Here is a 19,706-nt window from a genome sequence, read left to right on the forward strand (position 1 = left end):
CAATAAGGCCTGTCCATAAACCATGTAAACTCTAAGAGGGGGGTCTAGGCAAAGTCTACGCTTCATACAAATTTGTACAAGTCTACGAGGTGGGAGGAGGGGGATCTCAGATAACCAAAAATAAGTCTACGTAGTTTATGGACAGCGCCATATATCACGTGTTCGTTTCCCACTCTGAATCCTTTTTGCTGCGTGCATCGTATAGCATATCATTTTCACCACTCACCAGTCCGTCTCGTTTTTTCTCTCTTCTTAGCTCTTGCAACCACCTTACAGCGCGCTCCTCTTTGTTATTCTAAACTACATCACCAAAGGGGGCGAAAAGTCAACGCTGGTCGCGAGAAGACCAAACCACACCCACTTTTCACCACCCGCAGGCAGCAGGAATATGCGCGCTGCAGCTGCAAGGATATCAACACCATACACTACAGCGTCGTAATACAGACCGCACAGGACAAACTACCATGTCAGCGTGGCGGGCGGTGGTGTGGTTAAATTATCACGAGCACGTGTGATTGGGTCTCGCGCGCGCAAATGATATGCGATACTGAACGCTTGTTTCGTTTGACCTGATGCGGTGGCGGGGCTCATGATCTCGCGTGATGATTGGGTGGTCGTGTCGGACCAAGCTGTGGTGCGGTGGTGACGAAAGCGACAAAAGGGCGAACATTGGATCACGACTCGGCGGTCATCAAATTGGGTTCGAGTGAGTGTTTGCCTCTTCCTGTCGGTGTCGATAGATCAATTGCTCGCGGAACGCCAAACCGGAAGGACACGCGTCGGTAGTAGTTCCTTCGGTGCCATTCGGAAGTGAAGTGTGTACGAGTGTGCAATAGAAAAGTGGATTTCCGTGAACCAGTGATTAGCTTCAGGTAAGTGATAAGTGGATTTTCTTGAAAATCAATGTCAATTAAAAATTGTACATCATAGTATACAAAACTCACCGACAGGGCGCAAAATTTTCGAGCAGACGAGCTGAAGTTCACCGTCCGACAATTTTCATTCACTTGTCTGCATATTCATATTCAGCTGCTCGATACTCGTTTGAATGAAAGTCAATGAATATTTGTAAACATCTTACAAAGTGTTAAATTGCTGATACAATATTAACGTTTCGAATACATTTAACGGTACTTTACACAGATCTTTTCCCATTTGATTGCTGTGGATTGTTTTTGGAAGGAATCGTAACCATAAACGTGGGTAATTATGAAGATGTTTCTCGATCGGCTTCATATTCAATTCGTACTGACTGTGTGAAGAGGGAGAGCGAAAATGAAATTGTTTGTTTTGAATATACAGTGCAGAATCATTCAAATTCGTGCTGTTTTCAGTCAATGACTATGAACATTTTGCACCCTGCTCACCGATAATAATTCGAAATACTGACTAACAGCAAAGAAACCGTAGTTATCAAAAAAAGTTCAGGGGAATTAAGGTGTCCAGACACCATCTGATTATAAAGTTGTTGTACAATTATCTATATTATATCTTCGTTAGATATAATATAATATAATTAAGTTAAAATTGCAGCTCAAGATTAAACTCTGCATTTTGAAATGTTCTATCTCATGATTCAAACCACCAAGAAAGTTCGTGTCTTCAGCAAAGTTATACAAATAAGCTAAAATAGCTTTCAAATAGTGGAAGTGTTGTGCTCACCACAACTTTGCGCAAGCGTTTATTTAAATAGCAGCATTTTAACATATTGTATTTTAAAGTTATCTCATGATAAACCTCCGACAAAGTTGTTCAGTAGTCTTATCCAAAGTTGTTCAGCAGACGAATCCGCCTCAAATTTGTGCAGGGATTCCCGGATGAATATTTGCAGGAATGCTTGAAAGAATAGTAAATAGAATTTCAAAATGAGCCTTTGGTGTAACTCTCGATCAAAGACTTTCGATGGAATTTGTGGAAGAACCCTTGCAGAAATTATGGGAGGAATCATTCGAGAAATTTTTGGAGTAATCATTGGAGGAGTTTCTGAAGAAATCTGTTTTCGCACATCGAACGTTCCGGAATTCCGCGGCGGCATCGGTCACTAGTAGAAAACACTTTGTTTGGCGGTTGAACTAAATACTTAAATTCCTCAAACAGAACAACTACACTTCATTTGGCCGTACGAAGTATCGATCACGGCGGTAGTGTATTCCCAACTAACATTTATTGTGAATGTAAACGTCAACAAAGCGTCCTTAATACGGCTTGATGCTGAGTTACTGTGTTGTACATATGGACGGAAGCTTCTATGCAAGCCCTATACCAATGAATCTGGCGAACTTAATCAGCTTGTACATGCTGTGCGATCAGCTTCTATGCCACCTAGTCATAACTCTTTTCTCGGCTCCTATGTAACCACTAACTGAATAACATCTTGAGAAGGCGCTTTTTCAGCCTTTTCGCAGTTGTTAAATAATAGTTTTATGGCATCCCCAAATTGAACGATTAAATATAATTAGGTTATGGATACCGTGACGCAATATATGTGGAACTGGAATTATCACTTTTAAAATTGAATAATGAAAGTACTTGCCGGTACTTGGAATCGAACTCCCGATCTCCGTATCCACTGGTCCCGATGATGTCCTCGCTGCCACACTGGTGGGGAGGGGCAAGATGGGTCGCCTAAGGATGGATCATCATAACTTTGTAAATGCAAATCGTATTGGTTTGTATTCATCCGCTACTCTTTAATACACTAGTTAGCTATGCTAAAAGTCCATAAAAAGTTCATTAAATACAAAATATGATGTTAAACAAGCAGTTTTAAAAAGTGATCGATTTTGCGCCGTAAAAAAAGTGCGGGGCAAGATGGGTCACTTTTTAAGTAATTCACATTTTCTTAACGAAAAACGTCAAAATATAAGATTTGTTCCGCATTCATATATGCTCCATATCCATACTGAGTAAACAAGACCTACTAGTAAACATTTTATAAATTTATTTGGATTATAAAAAACTTTACGATTTGTGTGGTCCTAAGACGACTTGAAAATCGATGTTTTCACTAAAAAATTATCATAATTTTATGTTATAATTTTGAGCGTTCATTCCGCTTGATTGAAGTTATTTATGAGATAGTCTTGTAATAAAAAATAAATAACTTTTGAATGCTCCAAAAACACGTTCAAAATTGAAGGTGACCCATCTTGCCCCGTGGCCGTTTATATGGAGAATATATGGAATGTATCGCATAAGAAAAATGGCTAAAAACCATTTTATTTTTTATTTTCAATGAGAGTGAATAATTTTTCAATCAATGCCCCAAACTTTTGTATATTCATGCTGGTCATCTAACAAAATTATTAACATTATCAAAACATGAGTAATGCGCCCGAAAATGGCACTGACCCATCTTGCCCCGCGACCCATCTTGCCCCGCCCCACCCTATATATAAATAACATAGAAAATAGCCCGTTTTGTTTTACTCCAGACAAGGCTTCATAATTGTGCCACAAGAAACCTTACCCAACTTCATCTTGCTGTAAAAGCTTGTGAAACGTCAAACGCAATAATGTTTACATTGAACAAGCTGTGTGGTTGCGCCAACAGATTCTTCTTCACAGCTTCTAGCTGAAAGAGTGTTCTTTAAACGGCTACGAAGCGCTGCTGTTTTGTGTTTTGGCAACATTACAAAACGTACTGTATAAAAGCAGCTGTTGTAGTGGCTGGGACTCTTACTCGATTTGCACATCTTCCGGCAAATCTTCCGGCATTGAGTTAAAGTGCAATAAAAGCAACCCAAATAATTTCACAGCACAGAGATGGATAGCTGTAAAGAAATTGTGTAGTAGTTATATATCCCGCTTGAAGTTTGTTTTGACAATAATGTTTATATCCGACAAGCCGTGTTGGTAAACCAACAGTTTCTTTATTACAGCTTCTAGCTGTAATGAAATCGCATAACGGCCTTTGAAGCGCTGTTGGTTTGGGGATTTGTCAGTATAACGAATTGTACTGTATAGTAGCAGCTGTTTTGTTAGTGGGGACTCCTATTCGATTTGTTTAAGTTTTCACATCTTCCGGGAACTCTCCCGGAGTTAGAATAGAGTGGAGTAAAGGCAGCCCCAGTGACAAGCAATGGATTTCTGAAAACCGAGTTTGGTAGCTGTATGGTGCTTGTTTTACAGTCGTGTATTAGCTTATGATTTATATTTGACTAGCTTCCCTTTTATTCAGCGTTGACTGCTTTTACTCGATGGTTACACAACAGAAAGCAAATGACTGAAGCTTATAGCGCTGAAAATGTTAGTTGGGATACCGTGAATCTATGGCCAATTATGATTTCAACAAAAATATATAAGTTTTTCAAATAGTAATCAACATGTATGATATTCCAGCACAGTTTCTCTACACATTTGACAACATTTCGTTAAAGAAATAACAAGTTACAGTTATTTGAATAATTTACTCTATTTTCCTTAATTTTACCTATGTATAATCGTTTAAATCCAAATACTTACATGCGAGTATCAAACCTGTATATGTCATGAGAACAAAAATGTTAATTTTCTTAGCTGTTGGCTTTGAATATATGTAATTGTTGATCATATTTGCGATAAATTCGAAACCTTTCGATTGATGGGTTTGATAATTACACTGGTTTGGGGTTAGCTTTCCTTGAAATTTTTTAAAGTTTTTCAGGTTTTTTATCCTTCCAAGTTCTTCCTTTCGGCAATAGTTGGATGATGATCATGGATGTAAACATCAAAACTCGACCGTAACATAATGAAAGCAACAAAGTTCGGCTGAAAAGAGCTGATCAATACTGTAATTCATTGCGAGGAATAATTGACCTGTGAAGTTTTTGAGACATTTTCTGTAAATTGCGTCTTCCACTACATTTTGAATATTTTATCTAAAAGATCTAAAGATTATCTACTGTCATATCCGCATTTCATATACGTCTGCACAAGTATCTGTTTCGTAAATTTGATATTACATACTTTAGAAAAGGACCGGGAAAAAATGTTTTGCAATTTAGTTTTCATTAATTTACTATTTTTTCACTTTTCAAAAATTTACCAATGACCAATGCGTACCCACGTACGTCGAACATTCCATTGCGGAGATTATAATGTACTCACTATTTTATGTAAATAAGTGAGCTTTATTACGAGTGAGATATTACGAGAAAGTCAATTGTTTTCGAAATACTATGCAAATGCTTGTTTTCCAATGATCTGAAGCATAAAAGAAGTATAGGGTGCCTGTACCAATTATAACACTACCTAAGGAAAACTATTTGTACAAAAATAACGAGAAGACCAACAAATGTCATCAATATGTCAAAAGATACCTTCGTGCGGGGTTACTTTTGAAATGCGGGGCTACTTTGGACACTGTTGAAAATGGATTTTTTGAATCCAAAAGATGTTTCAAATTTGTTTGATGTCTTCGGGACTATTACGAAGCAATATTTTCCCCTTCATTTGGTTAAAAATGTTTTTCAAACTGACCCTTTATCGCTTGTCAGGACGCGAAAAAACATCGAATAAACCGATAAAATACATATAACGTATCAAAACATTTGCTCTGTAAGCATTGTTTCTACAGTTCATAAATTTTAAAGGGTTGATCAATTCATCCAAGTTGTATCAACGTAGCATATACAATCGAATATTTGTATCGTTATACATTATAAATGACTGTTTCACAAAAATGAAGGATTGATGGTCCTTTTTCTCAGGCTGTCTATATTACAATATCACGCTGCTCATAATACCAAAGGTAGCACAAGACCATCTAAAAACGCATATATTTATTGAAATTATGTATGATATAGTATACTACAGTATCGGTACAAAGTAGCTCCCACCCGGTTCTATATGACATGTGTCCAATTGGTATATGAACAACTTTTTTGTTTATTGATAGATTTGGTTCAAATTTTACATACATCCTTCATACATATTACGATTATTATGTGTAAAAATTGAGTAAATTCATTCACCACTCTTGGAGTTATGTCATAAAGTTGAAAAACCATTTAAAAGTGTAAAATGAAGCCCCGCACGACGGTAGCTTAGTTTCCATACTTCACAGGAAAGATAAAGAAACTGAGCCAAAACTACTTTCAGTATTTATTACAGCGTGTGCCAATGCAATGATAGGAACCCTGTACCAGTTATGGATACATTTTTTAACTTCGGCTCCTTTTCGCACTATTTGCATGCATTCCTTATGGGATTAGCCATAACTGGTACACTATGGCGAAAAAGGGTGCAAAGATGCAGAAATTTAAGGGAACATGATTAAATATTTCTACCATAATTTGAGCATAATGTGGAGTACATATGAGTGCAACCATCTTTTGTGATCACGATCTGTTGTTAACAAAATTTTTCTTGATGATTTACATCGTTAAAGGGTGAAAATCAACTATGGCGAATAATTGGTACTATAGCCATAATATAAAAACTTGCCCTAATATTCTGTTTTCTGAACACAAAGATAACTTTGAATCAGATACGATAAGAAGCACAAAAGCTAACCATTTTGAAGTTTAAGAAAATTAATAGAAATTGTTCATGTAATTCTCAATCTAAATATCAAAAACAGCATTATATGTATTAGACTGGGTCAACAAAGTCATTTTTTTTTTGGAACAAATCTCTTTCATTTCCTTTTAGCGTCCAAAGCAAATGTGCAAAATTTGGGAGCGATTGGTTGCTTCCCCGTATTCCGCATTGCGATTGAAATTTGTATGAAATTTAGTATGGAAAAAACTGCGCTTTTTTGCATTTTTCTCATAAATTGACATTTTTCGTCTCAATTAATCTAACTAATGACGTTAAAGTATAGCCAAGGATATGCAGAAAAACTTTGCTGAAGACCGTAAAGTGATCCGACACTTGTGAAAAAAGTGATAACGTACAGATTGCCCGGTGGTGCTTAACATTTAGCATGTAAACGTAAAGGAATAACATCAATAATAAAATCTCAATTTTTGGCCTATGTTACTAGGCGAATAACTTTTTTCACAAGCGTCGGATCACTTTACGGTCTTCGGAAAAGTTTTTCAGCATATCCTAGGCTATACTTTAACGTCATTAGTTAGATCATTTTAGACGAAAAATTTCAATTTATGAGAAAAATACAAAAAGAACGTTTTCCCATACTAAATACCATACAAATTTCAATCGAATTGTACGGAATACGGGGACGCAACCAAACGCTCCCAAATTTTGCACAATTGATTTTGACGCTAATATAGATTGAAAAAGCTTTGTTCCAGGTTGATACGATCAAATTTGAAGTTTCTTCATACAACGTTGACCCACTCTAATATGTATTGTTCCAAAACAACTTCAAAAACCTCATAACAGGTGTTAAAGGGTGTAAATATGAGATTATCACTCTCACTACCGTTAGCTAGAACTCCAATTATTCGATGGAATATTTTTTTATTATTAAAATATTGTCTTATTGAAATCGATTATCCATTTTGAAGGCATATTTTTACTCTTTTCTTATCGATTTGAAAATTTTTTAATCATGTAGTAGACATTCTTTCTACTTTTGTTATTTTTTTTTACTTACATTTTTTACTAACTTTTACTGTTTTAGCTTGTCGTTCCTCCGGCATACGAACTACGTGCCCAGCCCACCGCAGCCTGCCGTGTTTTATTCGCTTCACTATATTCATCTCTTTAAATGCTTGATACAATTCGTGGTTCATGCGACTCCGCCAGATGCCGTCCTTCAGTTTACCACAGAGTATTTTTCACAGCTCAACATCCACGATTCATGGCCGTATAAAGCGACCGGAAGTATCAGAGTCTTGTACAACGCGAGTTTTGTCTTCGTTTGCAGCGTACGGGACTTCAGCTGGTTTCGCAGACCGAAAAAGGCTCGATTCGCAGCTGCAATCCGTCTTTTCACCTCGCAGGTAACATCATTATCGCACGTTACTAGCGTACCAAGATAAATAAATTCGTCCACAACGTCTAACTTTTCATCACCTAGCACCACGATCGATGATGTCGATATCATCCGCGAAGCCCAGGAGCATATGCGACCTCGTGACAATGGTTCCACTCCTCTGCACACCAGCTCTCCTTATCGCTCATTTCGAACCGTCAAGCGCTGCACGAATCAGTCTAATCAGCTTCGCCGGAAACCCTGTTCGATCATAATCTGCCATAACTCGTTTCTCTTTACTGAATCGTATGCCGCTTTGCAATCAATAATGCAGATGATGGGTCTGCAAGTTGTACTCCCGAAATTTATCGAGAATCTGCCGCAGGGTGAATATCTGATCCGTCGTTGATCGGCCCTCACGAAAACCCGCATGATATTCGCCGACGAAGGACTCCTCAATCGGCCTCAGCCTGTAGAACAGAATTCCGGACAAAATTTTGTACGCTGAATTGAGAAGTGTTATTCCTCTGTAATTCCCGCACTCCAGTCGATACCCTTTTTCTCCACGCCATTGACAGTTTCGTAAAAACTCCGCATATCATTCTGCTCCATACTTTCTTGCGCCTGAGTAATCACATTTTCCTCATGGTATTTTTCTCTTCCTGCGGTGGATTCGTTTCTCAGCTGCTCTCGCTTCCCTATATCGCTCCCTGCTCTGCCGGGTCCCAGACACCAGTATCCGGCTTCTGGCGACATTCTTCTCATCCGTTAACCTCTGAGACTCCTCGTCCTACCACCCGTTCCTAGGTCGTCTTCGAGCAGTGCCTAACACCTCCCGCGCTGCCGTGCTCATCGCTCCGTGGATGGACTCCCACAGAGTGTTGAGATTATCGCTCTCGTTGATTTCACTTATCCGCTCGTCCAGCTTCTGGTGATAGTCAGCGGGCCGGATCACAACGTCCGAGGCCATACTGTCCCGGTCGTTAAGTCGCGTTTTTTTTTTTGCGAAATAACATCCAAAAGTTTGGGTGCGTCCAAAGTAAGAAATCGGCGATCGATGCGTTTCAATATCCAGCGTTTTTCAGCAGACGGTACGGTAGCTGACTAAGGCGCAGTATCTACCAGCACATGGTTGACTTGGTTGCAAACTTCACCATTTGGGTGTCTCCAGGTATGCTTGTGGATGTTCTTGTGTGCAAAGCAGGTGCTACTAATGGTAATCGCCCTGGCAGCAGCAAAGCTAACTAACCTCAGGCCGTTGTCGTTTGTGACGGTTAATTACTTAAGACGTACACGGAGAAACCAAACTACCTAATTTTTGGGTCGATTTTACTCAAAGCTGAGTTTATCGAATAAACTAGTTACCCAAAATTAGGTTGTTTTCCCGCTTTCCCCCACCGATGTTGTCAAAAACAAACCGAGATGCGTCTACCCAATGGGGGTCCTTGAGCCTAATAAGCCAATTTTGAGTAAATGTAGGTATACTCAAATTTGGGTTGAATGAGGGGGGGTCTTGAGTTGAATTTACCTACTCTTAAGTATATTTTTTTGCTGGTGGTAAAGGCAATTTACCTAGTGTGAGTTTAATCTATTTACTCAAATTTGGCTTATTGGGCGGAACTATGGGATTGCGTCAAAAGAACTCAATTTTGGGTAGTTTGGTGGTTCCGTGTAGGATGTATGACTGTATAGAATGCTATTCCTTAGAATAGCTAGCTGATTAAGCCCAAACATGCTGTTTTACCCAAACTCTTGGTTGGTTGGGTAGTTGTTAATTTTATTATGTCATCGAGCAACGGACTTATGTTCCGTAACCGGTCGTTTGAGAACATCGTGACCAGTTGGAAACTTTCCGCTCAACACGTGATCTCTTTGACACAGTCGTCGGAGTCATCGATGATAGATGTGTGGACTTCCAACACACTAAAAACAATGCGCTCTCGTCTAGGCTTTACATATACAATAGATGTGTTGTGCGGATGGGCATCTAATTCATCCGAAAGAAGTGCGGTCTGTGGAAAAGATAACTTCAGAATTTCGAGCTGAACTTGAATTCAGATTAGTCTCTACATCTTCGGTTCTTCTCGTGGGCGTGTGATGTGATCATTTCCAAGTTGTCATTCAAATGGAATCCCTTATTAACGCTGGGCCCTTGGACGTACGAAAAATCACTTCTCAAGCGGATCTACGACTGGAATATTCAAATTCGGTGAGAGCGTTTCATGCTTCTATTATTATTATGTAACTTTTCTCAACCATATTATTCATTTTATCTCGGAGCTAATAATCCAGTGGCATAATTCATACTTAATTCCAGACCATTCCCACACCAAACTCCCAACTCCTTTCTATTTACGAGAGCGTCGGTGAGTCGCTGGCATCTCGATAAATAGATATCATCCCTTCCCTACTATCCCTTCCCATCCACATAATGTGTTTCTTTTCGTTTCAGAGAGCGATCAATGGCGCTTAAGCCTAGGCTTGTTAGCCAGGACACAGTGAAAATGCCTGTGCCCCATCCCGGAATCAAAAAGGCCAATGGAGTGACAAAATCTTTTAGCTACGTCACTCCCAACGTATGTATGTGATTAAATATACTAAACACTTACACTCACACATCTATGTACATGATCTACACAATTACACTTACACAATCTGAATCTCGTCGCATCACTCGCTTATAGTGATTCTCAAATCAACCCATTCCAAATATCCAACTCCTTGACACCTATGGGGGCGCCGGTGAGTCGCTGGCCTTTCGTAAAGTAGGTGTCATATCATCACATCCTTTCCTTTCCTCGTAACGGAGAAGATGGGCGTGGCCGGCAATGGAAGTTCTCATGTCTTTTTGCTTCAACCTCTAATTGGATAGCTGTTCCTTCCCAAATAGCATTCCATAAGCAATTAGACTAGGAGTATTAAAGATTAAACATGACAACTTTCAGTATGCAATCTACGAATTACTCCGTTACCACGCAACGCAACGCAACGCAACATCTTCGGTTCTTCTCGTGGTGTAGCTGGCAATGCGCCTGTCTAGTGAGTAGGAGTCGTAAGTTCGAGTCTCACCGAGAGGACGAGTAACTTTTTCGTAAATTCCACTTCAATTTGTCCATTTTTCATTCACGCCAGTATTTATAAAGTCCACCTTTTGGAATTAAGTAAAATTATTTATTTGATTAGTTGTGCCAGTTTATCCTGCTGGGCTAGGGTTAGTACATTACTAGTTCCAACTCTTGTCCGTTGTTTCGCGCTAAAAGTCGTTACCGTTATATCAGTTCGTAATCTTTAACGGCTTCTGTAACGGTTTTTGGGTTTCGGGAACAGTAGGTTGTTTCCCTATCCACCGTAGTGGGGCTGCCACCTTAGGCACCCTACACACCAGTCAAACGGTTTGACCAACATTGACTCCGCCCCCAGGTTGGTGTTGAAGTTGGTGCTAAGTTTGACCGTGTGTGATACTGTTTGACGAACCGATTTGGCAGCTCGTCAAACCGATTTGACGGTTGACGGTTTGGTCGGCAAAAATCAAACCAGTTTGATTTTACTCAAATCAACGGTGGGTGGAGCCAATGTTTGACGAACCGATCGTACCGTGTGTAGCGTTGTTGCACAAACATAGTGCGATTTCAAATGGGAGAAGATGTTGGTGCAACCAAAGTGACATGTTGGTGCAACACGATTTGGCAGTTCGTCATACGGTTGCAGAAACATTCGCTGGTTCGACCAACCTGGGGGCGGTGGCAATGTTGGTCAAACGGTTTGAGTAGTGTGTAGGGTGCCTTAGGTATAGCTTCCGATAGAGGAGCATTTCGTACTCATTCCGCTGGATGCCAGAAGAGACACTGTTTGAGCCGCACCTCCTCGGTGAACAGACGTTCGGGACGTACCTCCTCAATCTAGCTGAAGTCAGAAGGACAACAGTGCCTAGGCTACATCACCAGCTAAGCACACAACTCTTAGCTGACGGGCTTTGTCATCGCTTCACCCGTGGAAGCATGACATAGGAACGTGTGGGGACCAGAGCTATGTTGGACGCTCTCCTTATCGACTCACCGTTTTGCAGCCCAAGTTCAATGACTACATAGTAGTAAAAAAAGCCCAAAATCGCATATTTTGCTCTATAAATTGAGGTTTAACTGAAAATTTGTCAGAGACACATATGTTTACTCTTGAGACAGCCCAGAAGTTGTTATGTTTGCGTTGTGTTATCTGTGTAGTTGAAAACAGGAGTTTTTTGCACGCGAATTATCGTTTTTTTTTTCGAGACCTTGCTCGACGACGAGATAGTTAAACAGAAAAAAGGCACGATGTGAAATTAATTAAAGTCACAGACGTGAAACGAAATCTAAAAATGATAAACCATGTAAATTGATTGTGACCTGATAGCAGCATCAACATATTGTACAAAGCAAACTTCCCATTTCTAACAGCAAGTGTTTAAGGATAAGATTCCGATTCACATGTGTGGCACATATGTGAAAGGATAAAAAAAATCTGTATTGTCACTTGAAAATAAGTTTTTGATCGATTACATTGAAATGAAAAAAAAAAGTATAGATTTTTTACATTCACTTCGTAGCAATCCTGTTACTCATTTTAACTCCTAAAATATTAACTTCGGATTGCCTTTATTGCGGTAAAAGTCAGACCGTATCACATCCACGACACGACACGGCTGATTAACAGCTGAATAATTGATAGAAGAGACATTAAATTTCCATCAAGCCGTATATGTTCCCCTGAAGGCTAGACCAGAACGTCGATCCCGGAATCAGGTAACAGAGCACAAAGAGAAACCAACGTAATTAGCAGTAAATGGTGCGGTTTCCGCAGCTGTCCGGGTTCGCCCGATCCTGAGGAATAGCATAGCCGGATAGTTGGGTGGACTATATATGTATCTCTGATTGCCTCCTGCACGAGTTCAACTTCCAATTTTCTCACATATCAAAACAAAGGCGCGTGCGGAAAATTGAATGGTAAACGTTTTGACTTTTTCCGCTATCGTTCGGTTGTGTAAAGGGGAAATGTTGTTGGTTTGATTGAATGGTTATAATCATTACTGCGTGTCCTTAAGTGGCATTTTCACTCCTAGAGTGGAGAGGTAAAGGACAACAAAGTGACCAACGCATATGTTGCAGAAGATTTGAACAGGTGCGCTGGAGTTACGTGGATTGCACCATGTATGATTCGAGTTATGAAGTTTTAAAATACTAGGGGAAATAATAACAGAAAAAAATCAATGACTGGCAAAATATTCGTATAACCCAATCAATAGAGCTCTGATTCTGTTCAATCGACTGATAGATTGATAAATTTGCATAAAACAGTGTCACTGTGAAAACTAGCACATGAAGCGATAATTTCAATAGCTGCTTTAAATTAAGTGTTCATTTTTCGCGTTTTATTCTCTCTTTAACAGCCATGGTTGAACCAGGACTCAAGCTATCCAACGGGCCGGGTGCCCTCTGCAAGGTGTGTGGAGATCGAGCATCTGGTAAGCACTACGGAGTTCCATCATGTGACGGTTGCAGAGGCTTTTTCAAGCGTAGCATCAGAAGGTACAACTTGTAAATAACAACTCAACACGTGAACCGAACGAAGTGTGACCGAGTAACGTTTGTATCTTCCCCCTATCTCGATGCTTTCCGTCATTCCATAACAGAAATCTCGAATATGTGTGCAAGGAGGGAGGAAAATGCGTTGTCGATGTATCCAGACGCAATCAGTGCCAGGCGTGTCGTTTCGCAAAGTGTCTGCAGGCCAACATGCGGCGGGAAGGTAAGTTACTATATGTTCTGTAAAGGGTTGAGAAGTTTCTAATTGAGAGTTTGCATCACGTGGAAAGTGTACACCTGTAGATTTTGCGGATGGAACAAAGTTCAGCCTAGTTTCTGATCGTATTTTTAGAGATGGCTTCAGAGAGCTTCTTAAAGTCTGTTTGCCATTTTTGTGAAGTTATTTCGGAAGTCTTTGAGATTGTCATGGGTTTCTGGTGAATCTTTAGAAATATCTCAATGATTTGTAGCAGCACTTTCTGGTTTTTTTTTTAATAATGCTCGAAGGAAGTCCAGGTAGTATTTTTGGGAATACCTTAAAGCGACATTTTAGAAGAAGCCCATGGAAATCTCCACAAACCCTCAGAGGAGGTCTTGTTATCACGAATTGCAAAAAAAAAATTCCGGGATTCGGTAATTTCATTTTTGAAATCCCGGGATAAGTTAAATATTTTGTTAAACCAACTAAGAATAGTGAAACGAACTAAACTCATTTCCAGGGTGTTACCTGGAAAATCTGGAAAACCTGGAATTATCAAGGAATTTAATTTACCCTGGAAAAAATCTGGAATTATCAGGCAATTCCGGAGTCAATCAGGGATTTTTTAGTGGAAAGGATTTTTATTGAACTACATAGTTTGAACTAGACCTATCTAAATTTTATAAAGAAATTCTGGTGAAATATAGGTATAGAACCTTTGCTTGCATTTGCATCTTCAGAACTCAAGGAGTTGATTTTGACAGATTTTCAAAGGGAGTTCCAACAGTTCCTTAATGGCTTTATTTTGAAATAAAGCTGAAATTATTCGAAATTATTTTGATTACTGGTCCTAGAAAATTTCAATAAGGAAATTCCAGATTCTTGAAAAAAAAAACTCGCAGAATTTTCATAAGCATTTGTTTAGAAAATCCTTCAGCGAATAGGGTATTGGTTCCCTTATACCCCGGACAGACATATGATACGAGTGTAATTCCTGTACAACGGTACGCAGTGTCAAGAAAATTTTAGCAAGACTGACTTTAACTGAGAGAATTTTCAGTATGGCACTCATTTCAAGCGCAATTGTACAGTGATTCTTGTATCACATGTGTGTCATAAGTATTATTAAGCATGTGGCTCCCATTTTCATCCTACGAAAAACAAAGGATTTTGTCGGCTGTTCGAGCCCGTATGAAGTTGATCATCAATATTAACTTCTTTTCTCGATCAGCCTAGATAGCTGTGTAGTGTCGGTAGCGATTGTCTCAATTGGCTAAGAATAACACTACGGACCGCCTGTTCCGGTGGTAAGAATCCACCAACAGGTGACCCCTAATTCATGGTGTGATGCGGCTTTATGCTTACTGTGCCTAGGAATGAATGGCTAGGGGGGTCTAATAAAAACCTAACCGCTAACGGAGCCTGTGGAGTACCAGGGCGCCCTCCACAGTATGTAGCCTTTACTGCGCTAACCGGAGCAATGGTGCCGTGGACCTTGTGTTTCTCCGAGACAATCAACTGCCCTTCTTTAGTCTCACTTGAGGCTAAATAAGGGCGGGATTATGAAGATGTTGTTAATTAGTTTAAATTTTCACCTATATGGTTTCGCATTATGCGATTTACACAGTGTATTCTGTGTATCCTCGCCTTTGGCGTTTTCCAATCGATACCGATTTGGTTTTATTGTTGTGCTGTTGTTGCGAAGAGTTCAATCTTACCTAGTTTGGGTAGTGGCTACGGTTAAGATAGCTCAGATCAATCTTCAGCATAAAAGAACAGCAACGATCAATCTTTGCAGACTTATGCAAAATGGTACAGCCCAAGTGGCCTTGGTACAAGAACCTTACTTTCGTAAGGGAAATTTCTATCTAGGAAACCTTTGAGTAAACATGAAATGGCAAACTCGCGTGTCATGCCTCGAGCCTGTGTGCTTGTCAACAACGCAATAGTTGCTACACTCATCTCTGAACTAACCACCAGAGATGTATGTGCTATCACAATTGATGTATCTGTTGGAAACCTCAACAGGAAATACGTCTATTGTTCTGTGTATTTACCGCATGATGAACCATCCCCTACGGATGCTTTCAAACAAGTCATCGCATACTGTACTTCAAAAGGCCTTCCGCTAATTGTTGACAGTGATGCTAATGCTCACCATATCATCTGGGGCAACTCAGACATTAACTTGAGAGGCTCCAGTTTGATGGAGTACTTAAGTAGTACAGATCTTGCATTACTTAACATAGGCAACCGCCCAACCTTCATGGTATCTGCTAGAGAGGAAGTGTTAGATATAACGCTTTACTCTAGCAGAATTAGTCACGAGCTGATCAATTGGCATGTGTCAGATGAAGAATCTTTATCTGACCATCGCTATATCTTTTTTGAACATTTAAATGTTACTTCGCAAACATTGCGTTTCAGGAATCCTCGATCAACAAACTGGGATCTTTATACTGATTTGGTTGCAGCCAATTTCATGGATATTCACCATCCATTGACACTCCAAGTGATTTAGATGATGCCGTTGATACTACAGCGACATTCATCATGGAAGCTTTTGAAGAAGCATGCCCTCTACGGTCTGTGAAGATCACAAGAGGAACCCCTTGGTGGAACTCTGATCTGGCGAAACTCAGGAAACAATGTAGAAAGAGTTGGAACAGACGACGTTCGGCTGGTTCGGAGGCTTTCAGGTCGGCTCGCAAGGCCTACAGGAAAGCTCTCCGGTCTGCTGAACGATCCGGCTGGAAAAACCTTTGTACAAATGTTTCCAGCTTGAGTGAAGTCAGTCGGTTAAACAAAATCCTTGCAAAATCTAAGGATTTCCGGGTGAACGAACTTCGTTTGCCAAATGGCGATCTGACTTCCTCTGATGAGGAAGTTTTGGAATGCTTATTCAGCACACACTTCCCTGGATGTGTGGATATCACATCTTCGGATGATCCTGATGTCTTTTCTTGTAGTTATGATTCTTTAGCTTCGGCTCGGAGTATTGTAACTATAGAATCGATTGAGTGGGCTCTTAATACCTTTGCTCCTTTCAAATCTCCTGGGGAGATGGGATTTATCCTATTTTGCTTCAGAAGGGATTTAATTATTTCAAACATGTTTTGAAAAAACTACTTGTTTGCAGTTTTGCTACAGGGTATATTCCCAAATCCTGGAGGGATATTACTGTAAAGTTTATTCCGAAAGTGGGTCGTGCGTCGTATGAAGAAGCAAAGAGTTTCAGACCTATCAGTTTGACCTCTTTTCTTCTGAAATGCTTAGAACGCATTGTCGATCATCACATCCGTGATGTTCGTCTGGCCAACGTGCCTCTTCATGTGAACCAACATGCCTACCAATCTGGTAAGTCCACTGTGACTCTTTTACACAAGGTTGTTTACGATATCAAGAAAGCATTCGCTCAAAAGCAATCTTGTTTGGGTGTTTTCTTAGATATCGAGGGTGCCTTTGACAACGTGCCTTTCGATGCCATATTGGAAGCCGCACGGAGTCATGGTATATCTCCAATGATTTCCAATTGGATTCACCAAATGCTCAAAAACCGATATCTCTTCTCGACATTGCGTCTAGCAGGGATTAGGAAATTGAGTGTTTGTGGATGCCCCCAAGGGGGAGTCTTATCACCGCTTTTGTGGAATCTCGTAGCAGATACGCTATTGAGGCAACTCAATAATAGCGGTTTTCCTACTTATGGTTTTGCCGACGACTACCTAACATTGTTAGTTGGTATGTGCATCAGCACTCTTTTCGACCTGATGCAAAACGCCCTTCAGGTTGAGGGTTGGTGTCGCCAATATGGCCTTTCGGTTAATCCGAGTAAAACATCTATTGTTCTTTTCACGGAAAGGCGAAACCGTAATGGCGTTCGACCTTTGCGTCTCTTTGATTCTGAAATCGATGTGACTGAACAGGTAAAGTACGTTGGAGTCATTCTTGATTCCAAGCTTTCCTGGACACCTCACATTGAGTTCAAAATCAAGAAAGCTTGTATGGCCTTCGGGCAATGCCGGCGTACTTTTGGTACAACTTGGGGTCTAAAACCCAAGTATATCAAATGGATTTACACAACTGTGGTTCGGCCAATATTGGCTTATGGATGTCTTGTGTGGTGGGCGAAGTGAGAACGGTCCAATCAAAATTAGACCATCTCCAAAGGATGTGCTTAATGGCGATGTCTGGAGCGTTCTCTTCAACTCCTACGGCAGCGCTCGAAGTTCTCTTTGACGTTGCCCCACTACACATTTATCTCAAACAAGAAGCCCTTTCTTGCACTTACCGGTTACGGGTACTCGGTCTACTAGAGGAAACTCCTGTGAACCGCACATCAACACACACCTCGTTGTTTTCACTTTTGGTGAATTGGGACAAAATTGTTCTTGCTCCAAGTGATCTTACAATTACTTGTAATTTTCCATATAGGACATTTTCCACGAAATTCCCTTCCCGAGAAGAGTGAACATCTGGATATCTGGAAAGAAGTATTTCAGACGGCATCGTATGTTACACTGATGGCTCCCTTTTCGAAGGTCGAGCAGGTGCTGGTGTTTATTCTCGTGAGCTAAGGCTGTATCTGTCTTACTCACTTGGTAGACACTGCACCGTTTTTCAGGCCGAAACATTTGCTCTTATGTGCGGAGTGCAATCAGCACTTCAGCAGCACGTAATGGGCAAAGTAATATACTTCTGTTCAGATAGCCAGGCTGCTATTAAAGCACTTGCTTCGGCCAACTCTAGGTCGAAGGTAGTTATGGCTTGTCGAACTCAAATCGAGGAGCTGAATTCAGCAAACGCTGTTCACCTTGTATGGGTACCTGGCCATTCTTCCATCGCTGGAAATGAATTGGCTGATGAGTTAGCTCGCACTGGAGCATCACATGACCTCATTGGCCCTGAGCCAGCTATTCCGATATCGAAGTGTTGGATTAAGCTTCAGATTCACACCTGGGCTGCCACTCAACACAGACAATACTGGAATAGTTTGGAGTCATGTCGTCAAACTAAACTAATTCTGGTCAAAGCGTTGACTGGCCATTGCCGACTCAACTATCACATGGCGAATATTCAGCAAGCTGATTCATTTGCATGTGATAGCTGTGAATCCGATTATGGAACTTCGTATCGTTTGATATGTAACTGTCCAGTTTTTGCGCAACTGCGTTTCCGAGTATTCGGTAAACACTTATTAAGTGAAACTCACTTCAGAAACCCAAATCTTCAGGATATTCTGTTATTCTTAACCCGCTGTGGTAAAGAGCTATAGGCAGGCCCCTGGCATGAATGAAATATATCGTAGCCAACATCTAACTGCCTTATACTCATATTCGTGCAAATTAAAACGAGCGTGTAATCAACAAACGCAGTTTTTGTTTGATGTTGTGAGCCATACACGAAATCACATTCACAATGCGTGTTTGTTGGGTTGCTTTATTCAACTAATCGCATGCTCCTCTTACCGTACATTAATATTAAAACGAGTTTGATGTGTTTTGTGATCATATCAGGTGAAAAAAATGATTCCAAAAACTGATCAACAACCCAAAATAAACATTAAACAAAAAAATGTTGATGTTTTCGCATTTGACAGTGGGCGCTATTTATTAGCGCCCAGGACATCCTGTCTACCATGATTCCAATGCATTGATATAGGCCGTGTCAGAGGCCTGGCTATAGGCTCTCTTTCGCTTTATGCGTTAATATAGTGCCCTTTTCAGGGCGCTGTTTGAACCCATTGTGGTACGCTTGTGCGTTAGTACCCTCTTCCAGGGTATTTTTCCTATTTCCCTACCTGTCCCTATCCCCATCCAAATCCTTTTTCCTTCCTTTTCCCTCAGGTAGATGATGAAATAGGCTTTTGGCGATGGCACAAATGTCCCAAATGGAGGATAACGTGCCTCTGGAGCCGGCCTTCTGATACCTGATACCTGATAGAAAATTTCAATAAGGAAATTCCAGATTCTTGAAAAAAAACCCGATTTAATCCACCTATGGTGAACAGAACCCTTCTTACACTTATTAAAATTATTGTTGTATTATTTGTATTTAACATATTTATTTTGTGTAATTGACCAAA

General features: G+C 40.3%; 1 protein-coding gene across 2 annotated transcripts in view; it reads left to right on the plus strand.

Moving 5' to 3' along the window:
- Positions 1-19,706, plus strand: part of LOC109408452 (nuclear receptor subfamily 2 group E member 1) — a 42,086-nt gene continuing 22,380 nt past the window's right edge. Inside the window, exons 1-3 of one of the 2 annotated variants that reach the window (XM_029879270.2) lie at positions 1-872; positions 13,287-13,434; positions 13,530-13,645. In XM_029879270.2, coding sequence (XP_029735130.2) covers positions 13,289-13,434; positions 13,530-13,645 — 262 coding nt within the window. In that variant the 5' untranslated portion in view covers positions 1-872; positions 13,287-13,288. The remainder of the gene's footprint in view (positions 873-13,286; positions 13,435-13,529; positions 13,646-19,706) is intronic. The other variant, XM_029879278.2, reaches the window with a different exon arrangement.

The sequence above is a fragment of the Aedes albopictus genome, chromosome 3, assembly GCF_035046485.1.
Source record: "Aedes albopictus strain Foshan chromosome 3, AalbF5, whole genome shotgun sequence".
NCBI classification, from domain to species: Eukaryota; Metazoa; Arthropoda; class Insecta; order Diptera; family Culicidae; genus Aedes; species Aedes albopictus.